The following is a 27,829-nucleotide window of genomic DNA, read 5'->3' as shown; positions in this document are numbered from 1 at the left end:
TCAAATTCCAGTAAAATCAAGTACTTTTTACACAGCCTCTTTCGGTGAATTATATGATACAATTGGTTGGAGATGTAATTTAACCATATTTGGCCTAAAACTAAGACAGGCCAAACAGAGTTAAAAGCAACTCTGACTCACCTGAACACAGCAAACACAAGCAGACTCATGCACCTTTCCAAACGTTCAAAATAAAAAGCACATAACATATCTGTAAGTCTGATGACCAATTTAATAAATTTTTGGCTTCAACAAATTTCATAGACACAGTGAAAAGTGATTTAGTCAAAGATTAGTTTTTAAAAGAGTTCATTTAACTCTGGCCAAGTCTCGTCTTTCATGTCCTATTTTGTTTTGAAATTTGACATTGAAGACTTCTTTACGTAAGTCATGATTATTCTTGCCAAATTTCTCTTGGGCCTTGGCTGACATGCACACTGAAATGAAACAGAAAGAAGAGAATATATGAACTTAGCAACATTTATTAAGACAACAACTTTACAATAAAGTTTCAGAACATGTGTATGATTTGTTACATACACATAGAGGAATTTTTACATACATCTTTGCGAGTGCAAAATTAATACATTGAAAGTGTATCATATATATGTCTAGAAATGTATTGGGTTTGTGTATGTTGTATTGACTTGACTGGTTGCCACAGCCACTATACCGATTAATTTATGTACATGTTTACAAAGTGAGGGTATCACAATTCATAATTTGAATCAATACAAGAAAGTATGTTTATACATGAGGCAAACAAATTATTGAACTCATTAAAAATTACAGCTGCTGTCCCTTGAAAATTAAGATGTATCACATTTCTAAATATTTTCACCGTCTTTCAATACAAGGCTTCTTACCTGGCAATATCATATTAACAATGGATTTTAAAACTAACCATGTATAAAATAAGTAAAAATGCAAGTAAGACCGGGTGGTACAAACAATAATAAGTTTACATAGCCATGTTCATCCTACGATCTACCGGTAGTTTTGTTTTTTTTTAACATTTTCATTTCGCCTATTTTTTTTATAGCAGTGTTTTTGCACTGGGTGAGACCATGGACGCAAACTAAGCTTAGGCGTTGTTCAAGCCCAGCTTTGTTTTGCGTTAATGGCCACACTGTACACCTCCCTCCGCCCTGTCCAGGTATACAGATACGTACTTTCTTTTCACCCCTGAAGCTCAGGTTAAAAATGCCGGGCCATATACAAAACCAAGCTTCCCAGGAAAAGATCAATGTGCAGAGAAAAGCCTCTCTATAAGGCATACTAATTTCGTAATTGCCCTTTATAAACATGCATTTCAAATACTTACCGGATGAATGGAAATTATCGTCCACGACGACTTGCTATATCGGTCACTGCATCCAACACTGTCGCGGGGAAATACACTTTACCTTCATGCCAACTGAAACATTACCACTTAGACCTAACTCACTTGCTGTCTTGACTAAAAATGTGTCGTCACTGGGGGAAGAAATGACCGAGAAATCAGCCATAATTCGTAAGATTCAGCTGGTCTGAACAGCCATTACTTCAAAAAAAATCTGCGCAATCTCATTTGAGAGATGCAATGTTATATCCGATAACGATCGTGTGGGAACACAAAGCATTGGTCAAATTCGAAAGGTCAAGGGTCGTGATCGTCGCAAAATTTTGACATTTCAAGTACGCGTAAACTGTTCTTTTAGATTTTTCTAATAAGCAAAAATTGACTTTATATGAAGAGATCAGTTAAAATACGAACGTCCAACACACTAAGTGAACCCTGTTGCAATTCTGATCAGCCTCGTTAAATCCCAGCTTACTCATTTACGGGACCCTTACGTTCATACCCTGTTGCGTCCCGTCCACTCTTCCAACACAACTCTTTCCAAAGTCACGACATCATACATCGTCAGAACCGTTAGTCCATCCGGCTCGACTTTTGAACGGTTTGGGGATGAACAGTACCTGTACTGCGTTTCCATTAAGTTTTATGTAAGTTGTAATCGCGAAAGTTTTACAATGGCAGATGCAGAACCGTCGCAAGTGTGTTCGTCGTTGTGTGATCTCTACTACCTCCATGATCTGACGTACATGTACATGACTGCATAGCCAGTTGCTGACAGACGTACGCGAAAACGTGGACCGTATGAGAAAAATTTAATGACAGATCCAACCATATTACGTCTGGAAATGTGAGTACCTTTCAATAGATTGCAGGTTCCGATCATATGGAATATTTAGCGGTGAACATGTGTTTATTATTGCACATTTTGAAAATAAAAATAAACGATGTTTAAAATTTGATCTGTGCTGATTTAATTTAGAGGCTGCTCACAGACGTTTGCAGCCATCTGCATGACTTCCCTCTTGTCATATTCATTGGTTTATACTGAAAATCCCTGGTCTCGATTTTTTGAATGGAGATGAATGAAACCAATGCTAATTATATTTAAGGGATAGGCTGTAACTTCATAATTTGGCAGAAATTGTGTTCTTCGTACATCGACTACAGGTTTTTCTCTCTTTTTAAAATCATGTTAGCCAGTATTGCTAATGTTATTCTATTTTCTAAAACACGTTCAAATGTCCAGTCTTCACGACCTGTATTATGTACAGTCAGCATTGTTATTGTTGGTAAACACACTTTGGTCTGGATTAAACTTCAATTGAACACAAAAACAGTGAACTTTTATAATATACATGCACACAAAGTGTATGTTGGTTGTATTGATAATATCAACGAGCTAATTCAACTTAAATTTGTGAACCAATGAAGTAAGTGCAGTTGATACATAACAAAAATATTAACAAATCAAAAACTTACAGCTTTATACTGTCACTTTAAAATGGCAAACCGTTGCTTCTGTAGCCACTAAATATTTAAGTCTGATAACAATTTAACTGGTAAATGTGACCCATGTGCCATTTCTATAGTGCAAACATGAGTAATTTCACCTGAAAAACTTAACCCAAGTAAAATCAACTCTACACTTGAGTGCCGCCTAATTTATTTAAATTAAATAGACAATGGGGATGTGAAAACATGAGAATTGACAACAAGTCAGTCCTTGGAGTTTATTAATAAATGCATGTCTAAATTTTTACCGCCACATGTGTAAGCTACCATTCAATCCATTGACAATCTTCCCTTCTATCATGAATTCAATAGGACTGCTAATGAATGGTTACTTCACATGGCTGAGTCTGATTTCACATTCATAGCCAGTGATGAATGTTCAAATTTTAACATGTCATATTTCCAATACTGGCATGTGGCAGGTTGGACTGCTATGGACTGCCTATTTTTCCTCAAAATAACCATTCAACCTGTTCCACACAGGAATGTGGACTGGCGGACTGGCTAATAGGCAGTTCAGAAAACTAGAATACGTAGTGGACACACAGGAAAAAAATACTGAAAAAAAGGAGGAAAAATGGCATTAATGGGTCTTTTATAGTTAGCCCATGAAGGACTATTCCAATGGCAGACTGTCATTACAGTGGAGTAACATTGAATATCTTGGGTAGTCATAGAAAGGCAGACACTGGGTTGTGGAAAGTGCATTGAAATCACAATGGTCATGTTATACATTTTCCCCCAACATCTGAAAACATCATACAGATACTCAGTTGAAGTAAACTTATTTATTTGTTTATTATTTATATATTTATTTGTTTATTATTTATTTCAAGAATGCAAGAATGTTGTTTTCACTAAAGCATATATTAAACGTTATAAGGATTATATATATGTGTACAACTTTGTACCTATGTAATCTTTCTTTTTTGGGGAGGGGGGGGGCACAAAAATTTTGTCGCCGGTGATGGGGGGGGGGCACTAAAATTTTTGCTGGTGTTAGGGGGGGGCTGTAAAAAATATACGCACCACATATTTTCTCTTCCGGCCCCCCCTGCCGTTAATTGTGCTCGTTCCCTAAGCACAAGTAGAGAGAAACAAAGAGGTATGAAGTTTAGCAGGTAAGGTAAACAGTGTGAATCCACACGCTGTTAGACTAACAGCTTCGTTGTATCATAAGCTCGTCAGTAAAGGCAGTATGCAAACCCATTTACAGAGAATAATACACAACATCCTTAAAGGTATGGCGGGAATATAGGAATATGACATTAAACTGGTCCAATAATCATTTTCATTCAAGGTAATACATTACCAGATCCATGGGACATTTGAGATTTACAAATTTAAGTAGGACCATCCTGAACCACTGATAGTTAGTGGTGGTACCAGGTGTCCGGAATGGGTAAGCGTACCCTGCTAGCATGCTACACCCGTCAGGATTGGTCCCAAAATTGTCTAAATATTGTATGAAGTGATACAGTATATGAATCACTGTAATAAGTCAAAGCCGGGAATGCTGTCGCTAATCATTTGAGTGACCGAGGTGTCATATTTGGCCACAATGTCGTCATATCGACCGTAGAACTTTTTGAAAGTCCTCACGAGTCTTTTGGATGTGTATCCCTGTCTCACTAGTTTTGATACAAATAAGCTGTCTCATTTGAAAATAAGCGTAGGAATCACAAGCGCTTAAGCCCTACAATATCTGAGAAGTTGAGACACGTACACACCATAAGCAGGTGCAGATGGAATATTATTTGATAAGTGGGGATAATTTATGATTTCAAAATCGAAATCATCCCTTTTGTCATACAGCTTAGTGTGTAGCCCATTAGTACCCACTTGTAGGAACAGATCAAGATATGAAGCTGAGTTCTTACTCTCAGTTGTTTCTTTGATATCCAACTCATAAGGGTAGATATGATGTAAGTAATTTGATATGTCTGGATTGTCTAGACTAATCAGATCATCAATATATCTGTGCGTTTTGTTAAAACGCCTTGCAAGTTTTTTAGACCCTGCTTTGTAGAGAGATTGTAGGAACTCTGACTTCTATGAATACAGAAATAAGTCAGCAAGAAGTGGTGCACAATTTGTACCCATTGGTATGCCGATAGATTATTGAAAAGTCATACCACCAAACTTAACAAATATGTTGTCGATTGAGAAATTAAGCATGTTAATAATTTCTTCATCTGTGTATTTGTGCTGGGCATCCATGTTGAAGAAAACACATTGAAATATTCGATCGATGAAAATCATGCAATTTCTTCAAAGCCAACGAGCCTTTTTTTGTAAGCGTCCATATCGATTTTTACATATTGAACTTCGATAGCAAAGCTTTTGATCCCGTATCAATGGTTAATTATGTATATAACGTTTGATTCTGAAAGGAATGCCTGCACGTACCTTGATGTCTGTTCAACAACGTTGTTTCCCAATACAATTATTCTTGGGAATTGTGAACAGCTATCTATATCTACTCAGAGTTTCACTCGAATTTCGAAGTGTTTGGCATACTACGTTTTTCTTTCTCTTGTAGGATAATAGGTTCAAGATGTGGCGTAATGGTACTCTTATGACCAATGGCTTCTTAGACTCGGATATCGACGATCGCTACAATCTAATCATTTCATTCACAGTAAGTTTCAAGTTATTTTTGTGCATTACCAATAGTAAGTAAGGGGTAGGTAGGGGTCTAGCTATAGTGTATACATACTATTAGGTAATTAATATTAGGTAGGTGGATATGATGGATGGATCAATAAGTAGGTAAGGGAAGGTAGTAATTGCTTCTATGAATGCAAAATGTTTGGACTAAGGACATTGGAGGGACACGTATACAACGGGACACTAATCTATAGAGGCTGATAGCTTGTACACCAAAATACTCTAGTTTCCATCTCCTGGATTGATCTTCGCTACATCAAATATAAATATACTAAAGCATCGCAAATAGCTTCATTCACATCGGTTGGGTGGATATATCAACGCCACGAATCACGGCAATGAATCTGTCACCATGTTTAATGAAGAATGGGTCAGGCATTAATGGGCTCTTACAGTGCCAGTGGACCTGGGTGTGTGAGGAGAATTACGAATCTCGTTACTTTCTATTGTCTTTAATAGCACAGTTCACAGGAAAATGACGCGATACTGCTAGTTAATATTCTAGATGACAGCGACTGGCCACCGTTTTACAACTCAACGTGCGAAACACCAGTTTACACAGGCCCTCCAACTTACCTTGTAAGTGAATACTTTATTGTGTATCACTCGAACTGGCTAGAAGAACACCAACTTCGCCCTCCTCTTGTCAAAAGGATAACGTTTGCTTGAACAGAGTCTGAGCAGCACAAATGTTAACTTCAGATTGTGTCTAGAGTGCTGCAATGCTAGCAGATCCTAAGGTTGCAAAACTAAACCGTGCAGACTTTGGTGTGAGCACCTTTTATCGCACATGGTTTAACTTTAAGTAGTTGCACAACAAACCACCTTAAATGGTAAAAGGCCACAAATACATGTATTTCGGCCTAAGCGAACACCACGAGTGACATACGTGACCGGTGGACGGAAGTAAGTCTCGCTTTTCTAAATGAAATCATCGTTTCCTGGTACTCATCTTCCATTTTAGTATTTAATCAGAGAAAGTAAATTGACGATTTATTACTACCTTGCTTTTGTAGAACGATTATCTCATGGCAGACATTTTCCTTGGCGAAGAACAGGTAATTGGATCCAACATCGTATCTCGAAACCTGGTCTTGAAAGCCGACACTGAAAATTCGCCATGTAAGTGTTCGTACTGAAAACTGAACCTCCTTCGATAAGGATCTCGAATACTCTTTTCCTCCACTAACTATTCATAGTTTTCAACAATTGATCTGTTAGAGTCCAGGAAGCCCGTCTATTATAACAGGGAGATTATATATCTTACAACCTCTCTGCTATAAATATTTGTCAGCAAGTTTGTTTAGGTATTTGTTTACCCCTTTGTTTATTTACATATTTCCTCGTTGTCTTTTCTCTTTTGTTTTGTTGATATGTTGTTTTTCAGCTTGATATACCTGTGGTTAAAAGTGATTATTTGTAAGTGAAATGACGTATAGTTACGTGTGAGAGAATGTCCATGTGACTTAGATTTCTGTTTTCGATTAACTTAGCCACACAATTCTAGGATCACAAGACATCATGTCGATGAATATTTATGATTTTGTTTGATTTACCATGACCTTAGAGCTTTAGGCGGTTTTAATAATATTCCAGCAATAGTGAACGAGGAAAATTGCAAAAATTTTCTCTCCTTTCAATCAAAATTGCATTTCTATCTGTTCTCGGGAATTTACATACTTAATTTGGGGAACTATTTTCAGTATAATTGCCTTGTCTCGCTTCTGTGTTCTGTTTGGGTTGGTCTTGAATGGATGATAATGTTTTCGCTGATGTGCTTGAAAAAGGGATTTAACTAATATTCACCTGCTAAGTGGCCTCATGATGTTGATCTGCAAAATCCTATGTAACCTACTTCCTCAAATATTTAGGTAGCATCGACATAGTCATTCAGATATTTGACTCACACACGAGCGTTCACGATTACGTCGTGAAATTTGATCAGCTAGCAGGACCAGCAGTTCCGGTACCAAAAATAAGTCTCTTCGAAGACGGAGTGAGTACATTTTGCAAAAGCAAAATTTCCTTGATAAAATGTTTATCCCAAATAATTTTATGCCCAGTTTTCTTTTGGGACAACAGTGCCCTTTACTTCAGTAGGAAAATTACTTTGTTTCAGAAAAAGTTCACATATCCTGAAGTTTCAAGATAGTATAAAGTGTAATGAGATTGCCCAGTGCTATACATTATGGGCCTCGCCAAATGAATCTGTTTTTGGTGCATTGCAGCCCCAGTATGATTTGAGGTATAGTGCCACCTGTTCCAATTTTGCCACAGTTACCATGGAAAGAGAAAATCTAACCAATCACAGATTTTAAGCGGGTGGCCGCTTTTTAAAAAACAGCGCCCTCACATTGACATTTTGAATACCAAGGAACGCCCCTCTGACAGATACATGGGCATATTTAGATTACAGGTGACTGTATACCTTTAATGGACATTTGGAATAAATTCATTACAATCTCGATTTGCTCCAGGACACCTTTCCAAAGAAGCTTTCGAAGTATTCGAAACTGTCAGATCCTATAGCTGAGTTCATCTTCGATCGGCTTTCCACTGTCGCCCCCCTCGTTTGGCTAATATCTGTCACTCGTTTATCTGAGGACAAAATCGTTTACAAATTGAGGTCAGAGTTTGTCATTCAAGGTAAGCTAATGAATATGGATTTAACAAAGAAAAGACTCACTCAGTTCATTACTCTTGTAATACAAATGACTTTGCTTACCCTTTTCTATCGTGCTTTTCCTTTTTCGTAAACGTTTGGGCATGGGTTTACAGTTAATCGATATATATATATATATATTCGATATATATATATATATATATATATATATATATATATATGTGTGTGTGTGTGTGTGTGTGTGTGTGTGTGTGTGTGTGTGTGTGTGTTTGTATATATGGACATTTGGAATAAATTCATTACCAACTGGATTTGTTCCATGACACCTTTCCAAAAAATCTTTAGAAGTATTCGAAACTGTCGGATCCTTTAGTAAAGATGGAATATGAAAAACGTCAATTTGGATTCCGAGTTGGTAATTAATTTATTCCAAATTAACTGGATGATTTATGATAATAATGGATGATTCACGCCACAACTTTAAGATACTGTTCTGATATATAGCAATATAACCACCTCAACAACGGGTATACCACTCGGTTTTGACCAGTTCACTGCATAACACAATGAAGTGGTCAAAATGTCTCGCTATACCGTCGCTTAAATGGTGAGTCTCACTGCCTGTTGCTGAAAAATCATTGCGTCATGAGGTATATTAAAATGGCCCTCATTTACAAACCTGCACGGCATCCCAACTATAGTACCCCTTTCCATACGTAAACCATGCTCTGTGTAATTTTACAATTTAGCTGAAGCGCGTGCCAAAAATTACAAGAAATTCAGCAAAATTAACATAAGAAAGTAATCAAATATTTGCAACACCATCAAAGAATCAAGACATCCCAAACAGCTAGATTCTTCATTCGCTTCCTAATTTCCATGCATGTTGGCGACATCATAGGTAAACAGTGGACTTTGCAAGTCGCAAGTGTAGTTCCGCAACAGCCGAAAACTGATGAGGTTTCACCCGTACATATCCCAGCGTTTACCATTAAATATCAATGCTGATATTTTACGGTAATTTAACGTTACCATGATTGAGCAATACGGGAATGGATTATGACAATGACTTGTAACCTGTAATAAAGGGCCGGGAAGTTCTGGATGCTTGCTATCTTTCAAGCTTGGTCACTTTACGTTGATCATACATCAACATTGCAGTCTGTGCACTGCAATGTTTGTGCCCAAAGAAATTAAATGTCCCATATGAAACGTATGTTTGTATATTTAGGAATGAATCCTACTTTCCGTACACTTTTGTGCTCAATACAGTTAGGTGTTATCAGTTCAATATGGCATGACACTTTCCTTTTTAAATCATAAGCCCCGAAAGAGAGCTCAGATTCGGACTGCCTTTAATCACAGAGACAATGTTTCAAAGAAACGTTACAGGTTTCCTTAATGACACCTCAGGAATTAGGAAATACGTAGAATAGACAAACAAAACAACTGCCATCTCGCCATTGGGGGCCTGGGTGTAAGTATTGGTAACTTTTCCATGTCAAAACATTGTAATGAAGAATACAATCAATATACTTGGTGATGATAGATATCTCGAAAAAAAAAACTTTCATAGAAACCATTCTATGGGTTCGTGTATTTACGTCTGTAGAATGGAACTGATCCTGGCACCATCCTAAAGCCATCAAACTGTTGGAAGGCTATACAAACTCCTTCACCTGTTGGGCCAAGGGTATTTTTCATACTTTGCACATGCTTAGTAAATCTGTTTGTCAACAATTTTGGACGTTGTGTTCTGCAGGCTGCCCATCTGGTCGGTATGGATTTTTATGTGATAAAGACTGCATATGCCAGAATGGCGGAATCTGCCATGGGTTCAATGGAGCATGTAAATGTTCTAAAGGATGGACGGGACCTGCCTGCGATATAGGTAGGAGTATTTGATAAATCTAGTTTGGTGTAATCGCGTTTTGGCTTTTACTTTACATTTAGGAGTATTTGAAGAGTGCACATTGCAACATTATATTAGGGAGTCCTGTACACAAATATAGGGGCAATATACAAACTGCAGGTAGCAAACACAAACAGGAATATCGTCGTTTACAGGCCAACCGGTGTTCATAGTATTAAGTGGAAAGTGACAGGCTTTCATGCAACTGTATATTTACAATTTTATGGTAAAGTGTGGTATTACGTTCCTGGTTAGCACCGATGCTTGGGCAAGCGTCTACCCCATCCTCCCATTCCAATGCAAGTTACAAATCGTGGTATTTTCGGGCAAGCGCCTCCTACGACTTAATTTTCACGTGTTTCAGGGAAAATTGCAAATAAACGTTTCGAAATTATTGAGTGTGGATCTCATTCAGTGTGCATTGTTGCTGAGTTGAAAAGGGCTTCACGGTGACACTTTACTGAATGTAGTTCAAAGGATGTAAAATAAGGCATGGCTTCACTTCACAGGCGTTCGGCTCACGTAGTGTATGGCCCCATGATTGCATTCCCGTTTGTTATAGAAATATGTCTTATTGATACATAGTGGCTGAATATTTTAAAGTCGTTCATTTTTCATAATGTTCAAAAAGAAAAATACATAAAACACGATTGGAACTAATTTGGGATAATTGGATATTCATATTTTTCAAATTTCTCAAAAGTGTTAGGGGCCATATAGCCGATTGTTGCGATATTACAAATTACTCATCAAAACAAGCGTATAACTTAAAAAGGAAAGCAGATGAGCTTGCATTTGCAGGTGAAAACGACCTTACTTCACCATCCAATTATCCCAAATTACATCCAATCGTGTTATAAAAGGAAGATGCGGAAAGGAACTTGCTAGTCCGTTAGTGTCAATAGACTAAGACCACAGTTTATTCGCATAAATAGTAAAAGATAGCTGCGGTCAACTCTGCACATTTTGAGGTTTCACGTGGATAAAGCCCACCACAATTTCTAAAGAAATTACATGCTAGAGACCGTGGGCCAGAAAACACGGCAAGCGTATTAATGGACTACTTCTTACCAAATGCTAGCGTGAAAAAGTTATGAATTTGAGTGGCTAACATAAGTTGTGTCATAACCATTATGCAATGTCGCGGACCCTTTAGTGCACACTTTTTCGTGATTGAACTATTAATGTAGAACACGCCTCGGGAACAGATATTCGAACTGTGTTACTTTTACAAATCTTTTCTGATCTACCACATGTGAGGGCTCATTTAAAAGCTTTTGCAGTATGAAAAAACTTTCACCGTCTTAGTTTTTCGCAAATCCAAAATTTAATTTTTCTTCCATAGAGTTGACAAAGGAATGGCAGCCATTATGAATTTCAAATGTCGCAAAATTTTGGGTAATTCGTTTCGCTAGTTCCAAACTTTGCACGGTGACCCCGATTTCTATTTTTGATTTGGTAAGAGAATGGTTGAATGTTTCATTCAAAAAAGCTGAGCAAAACTTTAAGTCTTTCACTTTCGAGGTGCATACTACCTAAAAAGGCCTGCTTTATTGCAGTTTCTAAAGTTATATCGGTGGTACCACGAAACATCGACGCTAATTATGGTCAAGTGGTCTATCTTTTCTGTACGTACAACAACGTCAAAATAAACTCTATATATGGGGTGACATGGACTTTTACCAATGGTTCGTCTGCTACAACATCGCAGAATCCAACGTTTGGTATTACATATGAAGAGGACAACAGGTCAGAGTCTTTTCTTTAATGTGTGTTGGTTGAGCGAGCAGAACAGTTCCCAATTGGATAAGCCCTGTATAGCATTCATCGCTTTGATTGAGTTTGTGTGTTAACATGGGTGTATGAGTGCTTCACTGTTACACCTATCTGAAGGGGTCAGGCCTATTGACAACATCATAATTCGGCTATTAAACCGTCTTTTCAGAAGTTGGGGTGTATCGGTCGGTTATGATGGCCGGCATCTTTAATATGTGAAATTGTATCTCACGTTGCAAATTCGAATTTTACAAAACACGTACAGATCAGTTTGAACATTCCAGGCAACCTACACAGCAGGAAAACTATATGCAGATTTCAATATATGCCTGTAACAGGGTCTGATCGGTACCTGTAACAGTCCTTAAGAAATACCCTCTGTTACAGAACCTATAAAATTGGTCAGATATCAGGGGTTTATGAATAGGTCTGTATCAGGCCTGGTATTAAAGGAATGTATACAGTGATGTAATTTCTGAGTGTATCCAGTGCTGTGACCACATGACTGAAATACTGGTATACAAACAGTGATGTGTCAGTGTTGAATTTACAGGGTCTGTTACAGGGTCTGAAATTTGTCCGTTTTCAGGGGAGTATATTTTCAGAAGGGCTAATTTTGATGACAGAAATGAATACAGGCATTATTATGTGCACATTAAAAATATTGACCCTGTTACAGGTCTGTATTCACATTACTGTGTACAGTCCTTTTAATGCAATGCTTAGACAGGCAGAATTTTCAGACCCTGTCACAGGTCCATGTCCACAACACTGTATACAGTCCTGTCCCCACAGCCCTGGATACGGACGTGTACATCAGCCCCTGCCACAGCAATGGCACGTCTTTGCTGACACAGACCTGTACCACAAGGTTGTGTCAGGGTCTGTACAGTGCCTATCACAGGGGCATTTTTGTTGTGTAGAAAACAAACTACAAACAATTTGGAAAGTGATAATTATAGTTTCAATGTTCACTCAAGGGAGATGTTGCGGTGTCGATATCTGTCTGTATGTCTGTACATGTGTGTGTGTGCTGTGAATGTGTTCATGTCTGTCTTTTGGTTCGATATCTCATGGACGATTTATCAAACTGAAATGACAGGTAATAGGCAACTGTATTTTGTAATGACTACATGTGATTATAACTTTGCATCTTGCATCATTTTAAAGGCATGGAAGGCGAAAGTTTGTCTTGATAATGGTAGCCCGTGGGATCAGCATTGTGGACAATTTCAATTACAATTCTGCGAGCCTAATGCACAGGGCAAATCGGACTAGTCTTGCGTTCAAACACTAATACTACCAGAAGGCCAAAGCAATTATTAAGACGTGTCTGTACCAGCTTCATTCAAATTTGGCACAAGAGGTACACATGCAACGCATGCTTCGTTCTAAATTCTATGTTCAATTAAACGAAAGTACCAATACCTTGATTAAGGTGGAGCTGCATGTTGCCAACAGTTTTTTTCAAAGCAATATTTCTCATCAAAGATGACAAGGAAACCCCCTCATACTATATATTTTCAAAATGCAGAGACTCTAAAGTTTAGTATGGTAGCAGTAGTTTACTCGAAAGATGAAGTAGGTGTATAATTGGGGTTAAAAACTTCATTTTTGGTATTAATGATAAAAATTAATTTAAATAAAAAACTTGACATTATTTTTCTGAAATGTAATATTTTACTTGAAAGAAGAGTATATATAGGAAAAACGACTATTTTATTTTACATTATCTATCCTCATTCAAAAATGGCAAGGGTTGAAAGACTGACATTCAAAAAGTGAACAAAATCATGATTAGCAAAATTCAAATGCCTCTTATTCAAAATGTAATAATTTTATTGCCAAACAAAATTGTCGTTTTTATAGAGCATTGAAAGATCATAATGTGAAAATTTCAGAGAATTTGACCCAGCCAGAGTGGAGTTAAATTCTTGGAAATTTGGAAATTGGAAAGAAAAAGAACTCAGGAAATCGGGTGATTTGGATACATTTGCACAAATTAACACTTCTTTATCACGCAATTTATAACTGCTTGACAAGCTAAACGGTAAACCCAACCTAAACGGTAATAATTTGCAAAAACGTGATTTTTGAGCAAAATATGCTGTGTTGGGTGCAGCGCACCTTAAAGCAGCTCTATCTATGGATGTTGTAAGGAAAAGTGTCTTTTGGAGCAAGACTATTTCATACTGTTTTTTTAAATGTTTTAGAATGTGTTTTTCTTTCTTGTTTTGTGATGTCGACATTTGATTTTACTGTTTCATGTTTTTTAATTTGAGCAAGGTTTCAAAATAAAAATTATTATATATTATACATGCTTGTGAATTTCTTCAGCAGTATGATTTGTTATTGTTGAAAAGTGGTCATATTGTTACATTCTCTATGTTTTGACGTGGTTTACCAAACTTGTTACCAAGCATTATGCATATTAATTTTAGCGATAACATGTTTAATTATGGCTGCCCGACTGCCCTTGGTCACGTAATGTTTCAGGCGATCTAATATGGATAACAACCAATTTTTTGTTCGTAGTAGGTATTAAGACAATACGGTACGAATATGTCGAATTAAACTTAATTTGGTTTCCAATACGCTCTATTATTGCGTCAAGGCGGTCATGTTTCTTACAAATTTTTGAGCAAGACCATAGCTTCGACTTTTTTTTCTTTCAGTCGACTTGGAATTAACGACTTCAACGAAGGGCAAGTCGGTGTTTATGAATGTTCAATAACCGATAAAGAAGGGATCGAATACACCGCTACAGCTACAGTTACATTTGCAGGTAATTTGTGTCTCCTCGATCATCATGAGAAAAACCGCCTGTACATTTTATCTTGTCTTCTCGATTAAACAACATAATGCCACGTATTTGTTGTCAACAATACCCCCCGCCCCAGGGGACAAGGTGATCTGTTAAAGAAGACTTTTAACAGGGTATTAATGGGTATAAAACATTTGCAAAATGGTATATTACTTGTCACCAAACGAGCTTTATATCCAGATGTATTACCGGCCAAGCTTGGTATATGTATGTGTTTCCATCAAAATGTTACGATATTAGGAATTGAAATATGCGGTAATATTTACTCAATCTACTCACAATCGAGTAACACTCTGTACATATCGATGTTAGTAAAGGGAAAGCAACTCCACACATCGTTCATATATTGGTGATTTGCGTTTAATGTATAGTAGTGTGTATTTTTTTTTGTTTCACTGTATAGCGTCAAAGAATCGTAGTGTCTTACACAGTCTCTCCACTCTGGAGTACAGTATGCACTGACACGCAGATTACAGCCGCTGTGTCTCTCCGTGCCTAATCGGCTCTATACACAAGACAGTGAAACAGAAAATACACACTACTACACATTAAACGCAAAATCACCAATATATGAACGATGTGTGGAGTTGCTTTCCCTTTACTAACTATGACTCTTACTTATTCCTGCTCTGCAGGTTTAAGTCGAAAGCTTACATACACGAGAATACCTTTTTAGGTATCCATCGTCATATACATACAAGCGTAACACTAACTGTCCCAACAATCATGTACGGATTAGGCAATACACAGCTCGATCCACAGAAAATAATAACATCAATTTCTGCAGATCAAAACCCAATAACGCTAATCTAAAACACTAGATTCTGAAATCACAAAAAATACACTGATCAGAATACACAAATAACAGCCAATTACAGTGCTCATTTAACAGCCAATAAAATGCGACTCGAAAGAAAACTAACCAATCAACATGAAGGCGGAAACAAGAGCAAACAACACCCTCCATACAAACAAGATAACAAAAACGTAACGGTTAGTATTTCATGTTAAGATACACCAACGGTAACCCCAGTCTCCCTCCCACAACGAATAGAACATATGACTACACGAAGACGAACAGCAAAAGACCTGCACTGGAGATGGAAGACATCCTGAACATAGGTGAGTGCACGGTCACCGGTGGTCTGTTCCGCTCTGCCATGGACATGTGTACATGTGCCTGAGAAGAAGACGGACATATGTGCACACATCTATGAGGCGCATAGACGCGGAGCGGAGTAGACCTCATGTGACTGTAGTGAGCAGAAATCAGCAAGACAAGATCCTAGGCCGTACAATGAATCGACAAGAAACCACACAACATTCCAGCAACAGTAAACGTTGTGAACAACGTACATAACTGGATACAGCACGGGCCAAACAAGGATCGCAATACCAAACGACCTTTTTAAAGGCCAACACAAACTCAACAGGGAGAGTTACCGTATCAACACTGTGCCATGCCTCAACACCAAAAATGTACACTAAAATTACACATAAAATTACAAAATAAAGACGGGCAGTAACAGTATAAGCCGGCACAGAAACAGAGAACAAAATAGTGCACATAACATCAACAAATATGTCGCATTACATGGGCACAAACCAAAATGAACATCGATACACATAGCAGCCTCGAATTCATCTCAATATTCCCTTCCGAAACACAGAATAGAACACATCTCATGTCGAAGGCATGTCATGAAGAACACTATCAGAAAACGGTGAGATACCAATCAAACCGTTAGATAGAGGAAGCGGATTGACATTGTATACACTAATGATTACATAATAAGGAAGCGTCAAAAATAACTCGTCAACCAACGATTTCAAACAAAGTTTACAACTGACAACTTATAACGCAGAAAATATACAACATTTTGACAGCACAACATTAAACATGTTGACGACCACATATATCTATCTATTTCTCAATCTGGTAAACACGATACGAACACGACCTTGAACACAACTGAACAAAATGAGATATCCTAGCTTCCAGAATAAAAAGAACATACTTCCAGTGGGACAATATAGGAATACATACAATCTTCCAATATACCACACATTTTATCCACTGAAGATGAACTTGAGGCGACTGATGAAGAAAGTCTGGCAAACTTTCGAAACATAGCGTTAAAGGATCGCAGTGTCGTACGCAGTCTCTCCACTCTGGAGTACATTCTGCACTGACACGCAGATTACAGCTGTGTCTCGCCGTGCCTAATCGGTTCTATACACAAGACAGTGAAACAAAAAAATACACACTACTATACATTAAACGCAAATCACCAATATATGAACGATGTGTGGAGTTGCTTTCCCTTAAGTTACTAACTATGACTCTTACTTATTCCTGCTCTGCAGGTTTAAGTCGAAAGCTTACATACACGAGAATACCTTTTTAGGTATCCATCGTCATATACATAAGCGTAACACTAGCTGTCCCAACAATCATGCACGGATTAGGCAATACACAGCTCAATCCACAGAAAATACAAACATCAATTTCTGCAGAACAAAACTCAATAACGCTATTCTAAAACACAAGATTCTGAAATCACAAAAATTGCACTTATCAGAATACACAAAAACAGCCAATTACAGTGCTCAGTTAACAGCCATTCAAATGCGACTTGAAAGAAAACTAACCAATCAACATTAAGGCGGGAACAAGAGCCAACACCACCCTCCATACAAACAAGATAACGGTTAGTATTTCGTGTTAAGAGACAACAATGGTAACCCAACTCTCTCCGACAACGAATATAACATAAGCTTACACGAAGACGAACAGAAAAAGACCTGCACTATAGATGGAAGACGTCCCTGAACATAGGTGAGTGAAAAACAGCAAGACAAGATCCTAGGCCGTACAATGAATCGACAAGAAACCACACAACATTCCAGCAACAGTAAACGTTGTGAACAACGTACATAACTGGATACAGCACGGGCCAAAATAAGGATCACAATACTAAACGGCCTTTTTAAGGCCAACACATGTTCAAAAGGGAGAGTTACCATATCAATACTGTGCCATGCCTCGACACTAAAAATGTACACTAAAATTACACATAAAATTACAAAATAAATAGAAGGGGGTCAACATCATAAGAGGGCACAGAAATAGAGAACAAAATAAACATATTACGCCAACAAAAATGTCGCATTACAAGAGCACAAACCAAAATGAAAATCAATACACATAGCAGCCTCAAATTCATCTGAATTTCACCTTCCAAAACACAGGATAAAATACATTCTATGTCTAAGGCATGTCAAGAACACTATCAGAAAACGGTGAGATACCAATCAAACCGTTAGATAAAGGAAGTTTAATGAAATTCTACACACTAATAAGGAAGCGTCAAAAATAACTCGTCAACCACCGACTTCATACAAAGATTACAACAGACAACATATAAACACAGAAACAATTCCTGCATCTTGACAGAAACGAACAACATTAAACATGTTGACGATCACATATATCTTTCTCTCAATCTAGTAAACACAAACGAACACGACCTTGAACACAGTAGAACAAAATGAGATATCCTAGCTTCCAGAATGAAAGAACAAACTTCCAGTGGGACAACATAGGAAAACATACAATCTGCAAATATACCACACAAGTTATCCACTGAAGTTGAACTTGAGGCAATTGACGAAGAAAGTCTGGCAAACTTCCAAAATATAGCGTTAAAGAATCGTAGTGTCTTACACAGTCTTTCCACTCTGGAGTACAGTATGCACTGACACCCAGATTACAGCCGCTGTGTCTCTCCGTGCCTAATCGGCTCTATACACAAGACAGTGAAACAGAAAATACACACTACTACACATTAAACGCAAAATCACCAATATATGAACGATGTGTGGAGTTGCTTTCCCTTTACTAAGTAATATTTACTAAATATTCTCACTATCGAGAAACACTTTGTACATATCGAGAGCATCTTATCGGTGCACTTTATTTTCATGATAGGTTGCGTGGACAATTTGTACGGTGCTTTCTGCAACAAGACGTGCGATTGCAAGCAGTCAAGTGAATGCGATCGATTAAATGGCTGTATTTGCCTGGCAGGGTGGACTGGAGAAACGTGCGAACTCGGTGAGCATTTTCATTTTTTTCTTTACATTGCGGTTATCATCATCATCATCAACATCATTATCATTATCATCATTATCATTGAATACTAATTTCATTTTAAGAATGATTTATTGAGGTAAGTGCTAAGTAATTTTTTTCGTCTGTGTTGTATTTTAACTGTACAATGATATTCATACCAGCCCTGAACAATTTTTCGCAGTTGTGCTTGAAGACGTACGCCAGCTGATTCTTTCCTTTTCCCTTAGATGTCCAAGCACCGAATATCACTGACTGTCCAGTGGATCAAACTGTGCTTGCAGAAGGTGATGGTGGCTCCGCCACAATCAGTTGGATGAATCCGACAATAACTGACAACTCCGGTCAGCCAGTTATTTTTGGATCAAGTCGAGAATCGGGGGAGAGATTTAGTGTTGGAAAGCACGACATCATCATGTGGGCTTCGGACCAATCAAATAATACTGCATTTTGCAATTTTTCTGTAATGGTTATAAGGCAGCCAGAACATGGTAGGTTCTATATTGTTAACTTTTTCGCATAGCGCCAAATTATTGTTCTATATCTCTTCTAATTAATCAGGATAGCAGGTCTGGTTGATGAAACTGACAATTTAACACGAACGACCAACCGCTCCTACTTTGTGGTGTCCAAAACCTTTTTCTTTTAAGCTTTCAATATAGGAGGTTTCTTCTGTATACCACCGCAGCCGTCTTCATGTTCTATCTTAATCATGCACTTCGCGTTAAACATAAAATGACAAGCAACAGGTGGACGTTTACATAATGTATTGAAATGAAATTAGCAAAATATTACACGAAGGTACCAATAGCATAATTATATTTGTGATGAACAAATAAACTCATGTTTTCCCGTCTTATTATCGACAGTTGGCATCGAAGTTATACCAGTCTACATGTGGGTCATAATAGCGGCAGCAGTTGTCACTATTCTGACCCTGAGTATTTTAATCTCAAAGAAAGAAAGGCGTTACAAACTTCTGGATGGAAAAGACCGAGAATTTGATGATTTCCTGCAGGCAAGAACCAGACTTTTAATTGCACAAAACTTATATTGATATACCTAGTTTGTGTATATAAGGTTTTGACCGAATATTCCCTGACATATGCGTATTGTTCTGTCCACGTTTCATCGGAGATTTCAGCTATAAGAGGGCGCAAGGAGTTAAACGCAGTGATGGTTTCTGTAGTTTAATTAGACCTTCTGAAGTGGATTAGTTAAATTGCATTTTTTACGACATGGCAACAACGACTTTCAGAGCCAAAATAAAGTGGGTCTGTTATTGCGTATGATTTTGTAAGTCTCTTGCCTACATTCAACAGGAACATTTGCCGAAAGCAGCATTTGCCTGGAACGTTGACAGGAAAGCATTGAAGATTCTAAACGAAGAACCAATCGGTGTTGGCGAATATGGTAGAGTATACAAAGCTAGATTGAGCGTTCGTGGAAACGAAGATATAGTTGCTGCTAAAACGCTCTGTGAAAGTGAGTACTGAAGGAACCATCAGCAATACAGCTTTCTTCTTCTCGCATGCATTGTGATTTTGCAAAGTTTTTAAAAAAATATTAATTTTATCAAGGTAACTGTAAGGAATTACAAATTTGCATGGACTCCAAAGTATCTGTAACTTCTAGAGGACTGATCCAGTAGCTACCGAGTTAAGAGTAACACAAGTTGAAAATTACGCATGTTCCTGTTCGAAAATGCCAGTTCTCTTTTGACCAAACTCAGGCTATTACAGCTCTATAGCAGATACAAAATACTGTAAGTATACAGCTGTGTAGAAGAAAACATAGAGGGAAATCCGTTTAATTTAAACACGTTTTGTTAAACTGTGAAATACAAGTTCATTCTTGACGGACCTCTATTACAGGGATTACTGTTTCCCGCCACAAACAACTGAGACGGAATTCGTTGTTTTCGCTTGAGTAAAGATATCACCAACTCTTTAGCAAAAGTTCGTCGCTGTTTTTTTAAACCATGCGTAATCACAATAATAGAATCATATCAAATGTGAATTCTCGAGCTGGAATTTCCATCGCATAGCACACAGATTTATGCCATCATTCGATGAGAGACGCGTATTTTTACAACAACCCACTTCCTGATACTATCCGGGTGAAGCAACAAAGTCATTATGAAAGGCAAATTGAGACACGAGGAGTTCGATTAACACTGGGAAGGAATCAAACAATTTTGCAAATCAAAGCACTCCTATGGGTCCCCTTGTTTCACAGACTTATGGGAGGACCATTCGAAAACCCTTTTGCCTCCATGTGTAATTTCCAACTTGTGTTGCTATTGTATCAGTGTTCTTCTGGTGTTCCTAGGAGATGTTATGTATAACCTTGAGAAAAAACCTGATTCAAAGTGTGCTTTGTTGAACCATATTCGAACTCTTGAATTGTAATGTTGTAATTGTAATGTAACTTGTATGGCCTGGCTTACTGACCAAGATGTTCTCATTCAGCTCGTTCAGACGCCTTAAGCCAGAAGAATTTTGTGCGTGAGGTTCAGTGTCTTCTGGAACTGGCATGCCATCCAAATATCATTCCCTTTCTTGGCATTGTGATCAGTGGAGGTAAGAGTTCCTACATAATCATCAATCAAGTTGACAGGAATTTTGTACGGCGAAAATAAGGTTAAACTTCCAATAAAAAATTGCTGAGATAATTAAGTTATCGTTATGTGCATATTATCTGAGGGTGCTTCGTAATTTCGTTGTTTTATAAATTTTCGTTGACCTATTTACTTTCAAATAGTAATCTATATCCAGCTGCGTTTATGTGTAATTTCAGACAAGTGTTTCTGATATTTGTGTTGGATGGTATTTAGCGCGTGATACATCACCCATGTCATCCGCCAAGACTCCACTTCTCTGTTGCGACTATCAATATGTTTCCTTTACCCCAAAGAGCCAAAGTATATATTGACAGAATACGCGTGCCAAGGTGATCTGAAGAACTACCTCATATCATTGAGATTACTCCGCACAGAAACAGAAACACTGTTGATAAAAGTTGCCAGAGACATCGCCAATGCACTGTCATTCATGTCCATGAAAGGTGTGATGCACAAAGACATTGCTGCTCGCAATGTGTTCCTAACTTCAGATTTCACAGCCAAGATCGGAGATTTTGGACTTGGACGAGACGTTTACGAAAGACTTGGGAGTGATTATCATTCGCCCACATGGGTAAGTTCTTTATGTATGAATAACTGATTCCTGCGTTAAGTCACTGAGAGTTATAATTATTGTACTCTGTGAAGAAGTGATTTTGAACGTCGATCAAAAGTTCAGAATACGCTGTATACTTGGGCGATTTGTGCATGTTTAACTATTAAGGTAGTGTGCGCCTCGAAACTTTTGAAATATTGATTTTTGCTTAAACTTTTCTCAAGGAAACTTAAACAATTCTCAGGGTTGACCATGCAAAATTTGGTACAAAATTACCCAACATCACCAGACGTATGAAATTCAAAATAGCCACCATTCAAATGTTAAGTCAGTGAGGAAAATTAAATTTTCGAAACTAAGCCGGTGAAAATCTTCCCGACGAGCTTCAAAATGAGCCCCCACAAGTGATTGATAAGAAATATTTCGGCAAATATTGAGAGCTCAAACATCTGCGTCTACAAGGCGCATTCTAACTTAAAAGCCTTTTTAAAATTTTTTGGTTTTGTCTTCTCTAAACATCTGTAAGTCTTCTTTACACACTTTTCCCGCTTTCTATCCACTTCATCGCGTCAAATACTTCGTCTGGTAAACCATGATTATTTGTTTTTTTCGTGAACGTATCTCTCTATTTGACTCATCATATTAAATGTGGAACACACATAATCGTAAGGACCCATTGTTTTGGAACATCCATCCCAGTCTTGTTTTTTACTGTGCTTAAGGCTGCTTATTCGCGGCTGACCTCGCGATACATCTCTTCCCAGGCAAATATTCAGTATCGATTCCCATTAAGATGGATGCCTCTGGAGTATCTAATGGATGGAACCTTCACACTTGAAAGCGACACGTAAGTTGACAGGTCGAGGGATGAACGATTGGAAGTTTTGTGTTTCAGAATGTATGTGCAATAAACAATTATGCAGTGGGCGAAAGTCTCCGTGAAGAGATAAACATTCAGCAAGGCTTTGTTGAAATAACATATCTCTGTCTTGTCACACGAAATATGGTAACGAACAACATGTGTGCAATGACTTCATTTTAGATTATTTTCTGTCCTTAAAAAGTAAAAAAACTATTGTCGTGTGGTTAACATTCGTTGATATCTTACTAAAAAGGAATGTCGTAACTTGGTTTTCGGTTTTACAGATGGTCATATGGAATATTGTTGTGGGAAATAGGAACGCTTGGTAAGTACTGATAATAACATTTTGCCCTGGAATATAGTTTTCGTCCGAGAAAAAACGGCAATTTTTATATTACAAATGAATTATTCCTCTCTGTTTAATTGTGTTGCATTGGATGCTTGTCTTTTGTCAAGGTGGTTCTCCCATGATGGATGTTCCAATGGAAAATTTACTTGAGTATCTACGAAGTGGCAGAAGACCGGTTAAACCAGAAGGATGCACACCCAGGGCGTGAGTGATCATTTGGAATATCCTCTCCCTAAAGACTGGTATAACCAACATGACAAATTTTCCATAGGCTGATCATTTCATTTATCTATCAAGTCACAACATTGTTTTTACAATAAAATGTGTCTTGAGTTCATAAAAATGAGAATTTGGTCTTCTCTATTTAATTTACCGTATTATGATATTCCTTATCAGATTCTGTCATAAAGCGTAACTATACTTTGTCATAATATTGCTATGCAGTTATACCTGCTGCAAAAAAGTCTTCCGACCTCGCTTTGCTATTGATATTACCCAACTAAGGAAACCAAATAGCATAATACTTACCGTGAAAACTTGAACTTTGACCCTGATACATTGCGTTTCATTTTGATTCGATCGTTCTTCTAAATACATGCGTATACCAACACCATACTCACAGCACATCGTGTTTAAGCACTCTTAACTCTAATTGCCTGACGAGAACCAAGATATCGATTATGTCTCACTTAACAATCATAGACTTGTGCGTTTCACCTTGTTGTAGATACCGTATTATGCAGCGGTGTTGGAAATCAGACAAGTACAAGCGGCCATCTCCCGACCAACTCAACACTGACTTTGAACATATATTAAGAATGCCAGCTAACAGATCTGAGGTATGTATTCATTCTTTCCCATTGAGGTTGCGTAGTATAGCGCATCGAAAGTGAAAGACAATCATTTGCTCTGACTTTTCTCAGGGCAACTTTCAACAATAGGATTCAAAATTGACGATAACAATCAGTGGCTGCCGCGCAATGTTTGGTAAAGCAGAAGAAATTACAGTAAATTTGCCTAAGTCTGAAATTCTAAGTGATCTGAAATTTGAAAAACCAAATTTCCTCCCGGTGATGACTTAAAGGGAAAAAAACTTCAATTTTCGATCTTTCACAAAATAAGACATTAGAACCCTTATTCTCTCCAGGGCCTAGAGGCTTCAAAGAGCCCAATACCAAATGAGGCTAGGAATCGTTAATGTTGGGAAGTTCGAGGTTCTTTTTCAGGGGTACATTCTACCTAGAAGGCACAAAGTTGCACTTTTTAACCTTTTTGTGATATCAGAAAACATGAAATACTTACATAAAGTTACTCAGTGTACAGAACGATGACAAGATATAACTGCAGAAGTGTCAAACATTACCCCTTTCCTGAATGCAAATAGATGATTTCGTTTGTATAACGTAAGGGAAAGCTGCTCTACTTATCTATATGAAATGCACCATCAATTAAGATATCATTACGAACGCTAGAATGAGGTCCACGCTCTATGGAACAATGCATCTTAAGCCAATCATGGTGAAATGTGTGCAAAGAACGTGATTTTTAGGTACATAACATAGAATGCTTCACCGAAATTTAATCTTGTTTGGTTGTAAGCCGAGCTGAGACACTGCACAGTTGACCAGTATGCCAGTATGTTTATAAGGTCGAACAACACAAATACTTATGTATCAATCACAATTAATGAAAAAAGCTAAAAAGAGAGACTTTATGCCTCTAAGAATGTAAATTCACTCATATAGTTTTATCAACCGTACTTCAGTTGTATATACAAGAAACACAATTGCTCAACTATTTTATTTTAATAAGTCCTCCTTATATCTATTTTTGTTAAAATGGATTCCCCTCTACATTATTAGCATTCAAACTTCAAATATGTCATACATTTGCAGAGATTTTTCACTGCAGCATTCAAAGAGAGACACAACAACAGACACGATCACGAACTGACAGGATGACCTCTTTCATCGAAGTATCGGAAAGGACTCTGAAAATCGAAGGCAGCTTGGTCAATCTACACCGGATGAAATAATGAAATTACTCAGATGCACGGCCAATTTAATCTTCATGGCATCCAAAAATATTTTGTATAGTATTGTCGTGTACAGTATCAATTTGAATTCAAGTTCTATCGGAAGACAAGTCTGCACTTTTTTCCTAAGTTTTTGCTACCTCTGGAATATTTTTTGAAAGATGCATGTCAGACATCGTCTACATTCAAGGAAAACTATGTTAACTAGACTCATAAGGAAGCATGGAAAACTATTCTGTATATATTTGTCTATGACACTTGCCGTGAAACAATTAAAGGTGGTCTCCATTGCTCATCTATGTATTATTAAGTAGATGTCAACACATTAATAAAACACACATATTTAAATGACATTTGGAATTGGTGCTTTCCGACATTCACTCAAATATTTTGCATATATACATCATTGCCGTCATGTGCATGAGCTTTGACAACCTTGTTATAATTTAGTGGCGTCTCTGCGTAACATGTCGCAAAAACCGTCTTATTATGCAATGATGCAGACTCATCTGTGCAGACATACTATATTCTTGTAGCTAAATACTTTGTACTGCACGGGAGAATTATTTCTCTATCCAGAGCTTTCGACAACTATCCAGCCGTCTTTATCAATGGTGTTGATTAGCACCACTGCGCATGCGTGATCTTAAAATACCAGAAAGAAGGCCCACACTAACTCAGTACAGAGGAATGGAAATCAAAAGAAGGTGCACGTAACTGCTCCATACATCAAAAACCTAACAGAAATATTGCAGCACACTTTCAGAACATATGGTGTGCAGTTACACGCTAGGCCCTTTAACACCATCAGACAACTACTGGTATGCCCGAAGGATCCCACACCATCGAAAGACGTATGTGGTCCTATTTATCACATCCAATGTGAGGGTTGTGGAGATAATGAATGCAAAATGGACTATATCGGAGAAACAGAACGATCCTTGCAAGCCCGAGTGAAAGAACATCGGCGTCCAAGCTGCGTCACTTCAGAGGTTTCTAAACATATTCACAATGATTCCCCGGGTCATAATTTCATGACATTATTACATGCCTCGTATATGGAACGTCACGAGCCCCATAGGATTCAATGGTAACTGGTTTGTGACGTGGCGGGCCGCATAGTCATCACCCGACCGAAAGTGAACCGGAACTATTTTTAGCACAGACGACAAGCCAGGGATTGAAATGATCAAAACACACAAATTTTTCATGAAAGATTAAATCAATTCTTTAATAAATACGCAAGTTTCAAATATTTAAACACCGCTTAATACTGGAAAAATGAAATAAACGGTGAAAATGCGAATAACACTCAACTTTCATGTGCACGTATTCGTTGCTCGAACTATAGGAACCAGGCTCAAGCGAACGCATAGAAACGAGAACAACTTCCATGTCCGTTTAGCTCAGATACGTCGAACAATTCAATCAATCGGTGAAGTTAACACGAGAAAAATAGGCAACTATAAATGTCAAAAACGAAGATACAAATTGTCCAATATTTTGATTTAATTGTCTTCATCGCTGGAATCTGATTCGATGACACGAATTCGGCGACGTTTAGACTTGCAATCGCACACTGCCGGTGTTGACGTGATATTGAAAATGCAGTTTGTCATGACCGCGCCTGCAAACAGTTGTTTGAACTTGTCCGTATTTCCAGAAAGAGACGGGATGGCCGAAATTTGCGGCTGACAAAGCGAATTACTTGTAGTGACATTCGTATTTTCTGAGTTGGTTTCGCTGAGTATATGTGACATTCGTCTTTGCTCACTCAGTTCAAGTTCGTCGTAATGTTGCAGGCTGCCCGCGTTCTTATGGCCGGTTATTTTGATGATTTTGTGTGGGGGCACTCCGGCTGAAGACAGTCGCCGAACGCAGGTTTTCCGTAGAGAATGGTTGGTAATCTTACCCTGGATATTAGCTTTCAAGGCCGCTTTCTTCATGAGTTGGCCGAGTTGATTTTTACCGAGCGGGCGATCGTAAAACCAAACAGCGTCGGACTTCAAGTGATCGATGAATTTAGGCTGTAGCGGCTGTAGGTAAAATGGCGAGTCTGGGTCACACGCTGATCGCGGACGATGTTTTATGTACTCGCGATACAAATCAAGCGGATTTCTGGAATCATCAGTAGCAGTGGCATACATTCTCGGTGAGAATGCTCGGGTGTCAAGTCCGGTACCATCACGAGTCTTAGTCTGCCGTTCGTGGAACTCGCCGTCGGAGTCTCTGCCGGTCACAATATCGCCAAATTTCAATTGTCGATGTTCATCCCGTCCGCGAAGACCGAAATGTTTACCAAACAGGTAAAACATCGTAAAATTCGCCGACTCGGCATCAAAAATGCCAAGAATACGCTCTTTCCACATCTTCTCTTCTTCTTCAACAGTAACTGCATCAGATTTCTTTTCTTTTCGTCCCTTTCCCTGTCTCTTCAGATCGACTTGCTTCGCACGTAGTGCCTGGTTCATTTTGTGGAACTGCCGATCATTTAAGCTTACTTCATATCCCTTGTCGCGAAGATACCGCTCGAGACTACACTTGATATTAGTAAGAGTGGATGGCTCATACTCTTCGCCGTCGATTTTTCGAACACCGATGAAAAATTTGCTG

General features: G+C 38.0%; 1 protein-coding gene and 1 long non-coding RNA gene across 2 annotated transcripts in view; one reads left to right on the top strand and one right to left on the bottom strand.

Moving 5' to 3' along the window:
• LOC139141304 (uncharacterized) overlaps window positions 1–25,526 on the top strand; it is a 28,733-nt gene extending 3,207 nt beyond the window's left edge. The window contains exons 4-22 of the mRNA XM_070710962.1: window positions 5,397–5,495; window positions 5,984–6,103; window positions 6,541–6,646; window positions 7,396–7,520; window positions 8,002–8,170; window positions 9,910–10,038; window positions 11,619–11,808; window positions 14,511–14,620; window positions 18,651–18,776; window positions 19,022–19,282; window positions 19,661–19,809; window positions 20,114–20,276; window positions 21,263–21,373; window positions 21,708–21,988; window positions 22,735–22,817; window positions 23,117–23,157; window positions 23,289–23,385; window positions 23,909–24,020; window positions 25,077–25,526. Of these exons, the coding sequence (XP_070567063.1) occupies window positions 5,397–5,495; window positions 5,984–6,103; window positions 6,541–6,646; window positions 7,396–7,520; window positions 8,002–8,170; window positions 9,910–10,038; window positions 11,619–11,808; window positions 14,511–14,620; window positions 18,651–18,776; window positions 19,022–19,282; window positions 19,661–19,809; window positions 20,114–20,276; window positions 21,263–21,373; window positions 21,708–21,988; window positions 22,735–22,817; window positions 23,117–23,157; window positions 23,289–23,385; window positions 23,909–24,020; window positions 25,077–25,142 (2,538 nt within the window). The 3' untranslated portion in view covers window positions 25,143–25,526. The remainder of the gene's footprint in view (window positions 1–5,396; window positions 5,496–5,983; window positions 6,104–6,540; window positions 6,647–7,395; window positions 7,521–8,001; window positions 8,171–9,909; window positions 10,039–11,618; window positions 11,809–14,510; window positions 14,621–18,650; window positions 18,777–19,021; window positions 19,283–19,660; window positions 19,810–20,113; window positions 20,277–21,262; window positions 21,374–21,707; window positions 21,989–22,734; window positions 22,818–23,116; window positions 23,158–23,288; window positions 23,386–23,908; window positions 24,021–25,076) is intronic.
• LOC139141237 (uncharacterized) lies at window positions 213–1,385 on the bottom strand. The gene is made up of 2 exons (XR_011554146.1): window positions 1,325–1,385; window positions 213–437 (listed from the first exon to the last, which is right to left on the bottom strand). It is a non-coding gene; the product is annotated as an uncharacterized lncRNA (long non-coding RNA).
• Window positions 25,527–27,829: the final 2,303 nt, after the last annotated feature.

Source organism: Ptychodera flava, chromosome 1 (genome assembly GCF_041260155.1).
Source record: "Ptychodera flava strain L36383 chromosome 1, AS_Pfla_20210202, whole genome shotgun sequence".
Taxonomy (NCBI): domain Eukaryota; kingdom Metazoa; phylum Hemichordata; class Enteropneusta; family Ptychoderidae; genus Ptychodera; species Ptychodera flava.
This window is presented reverse-complemented; position numbering and strand designations above follow the sequence as displayed.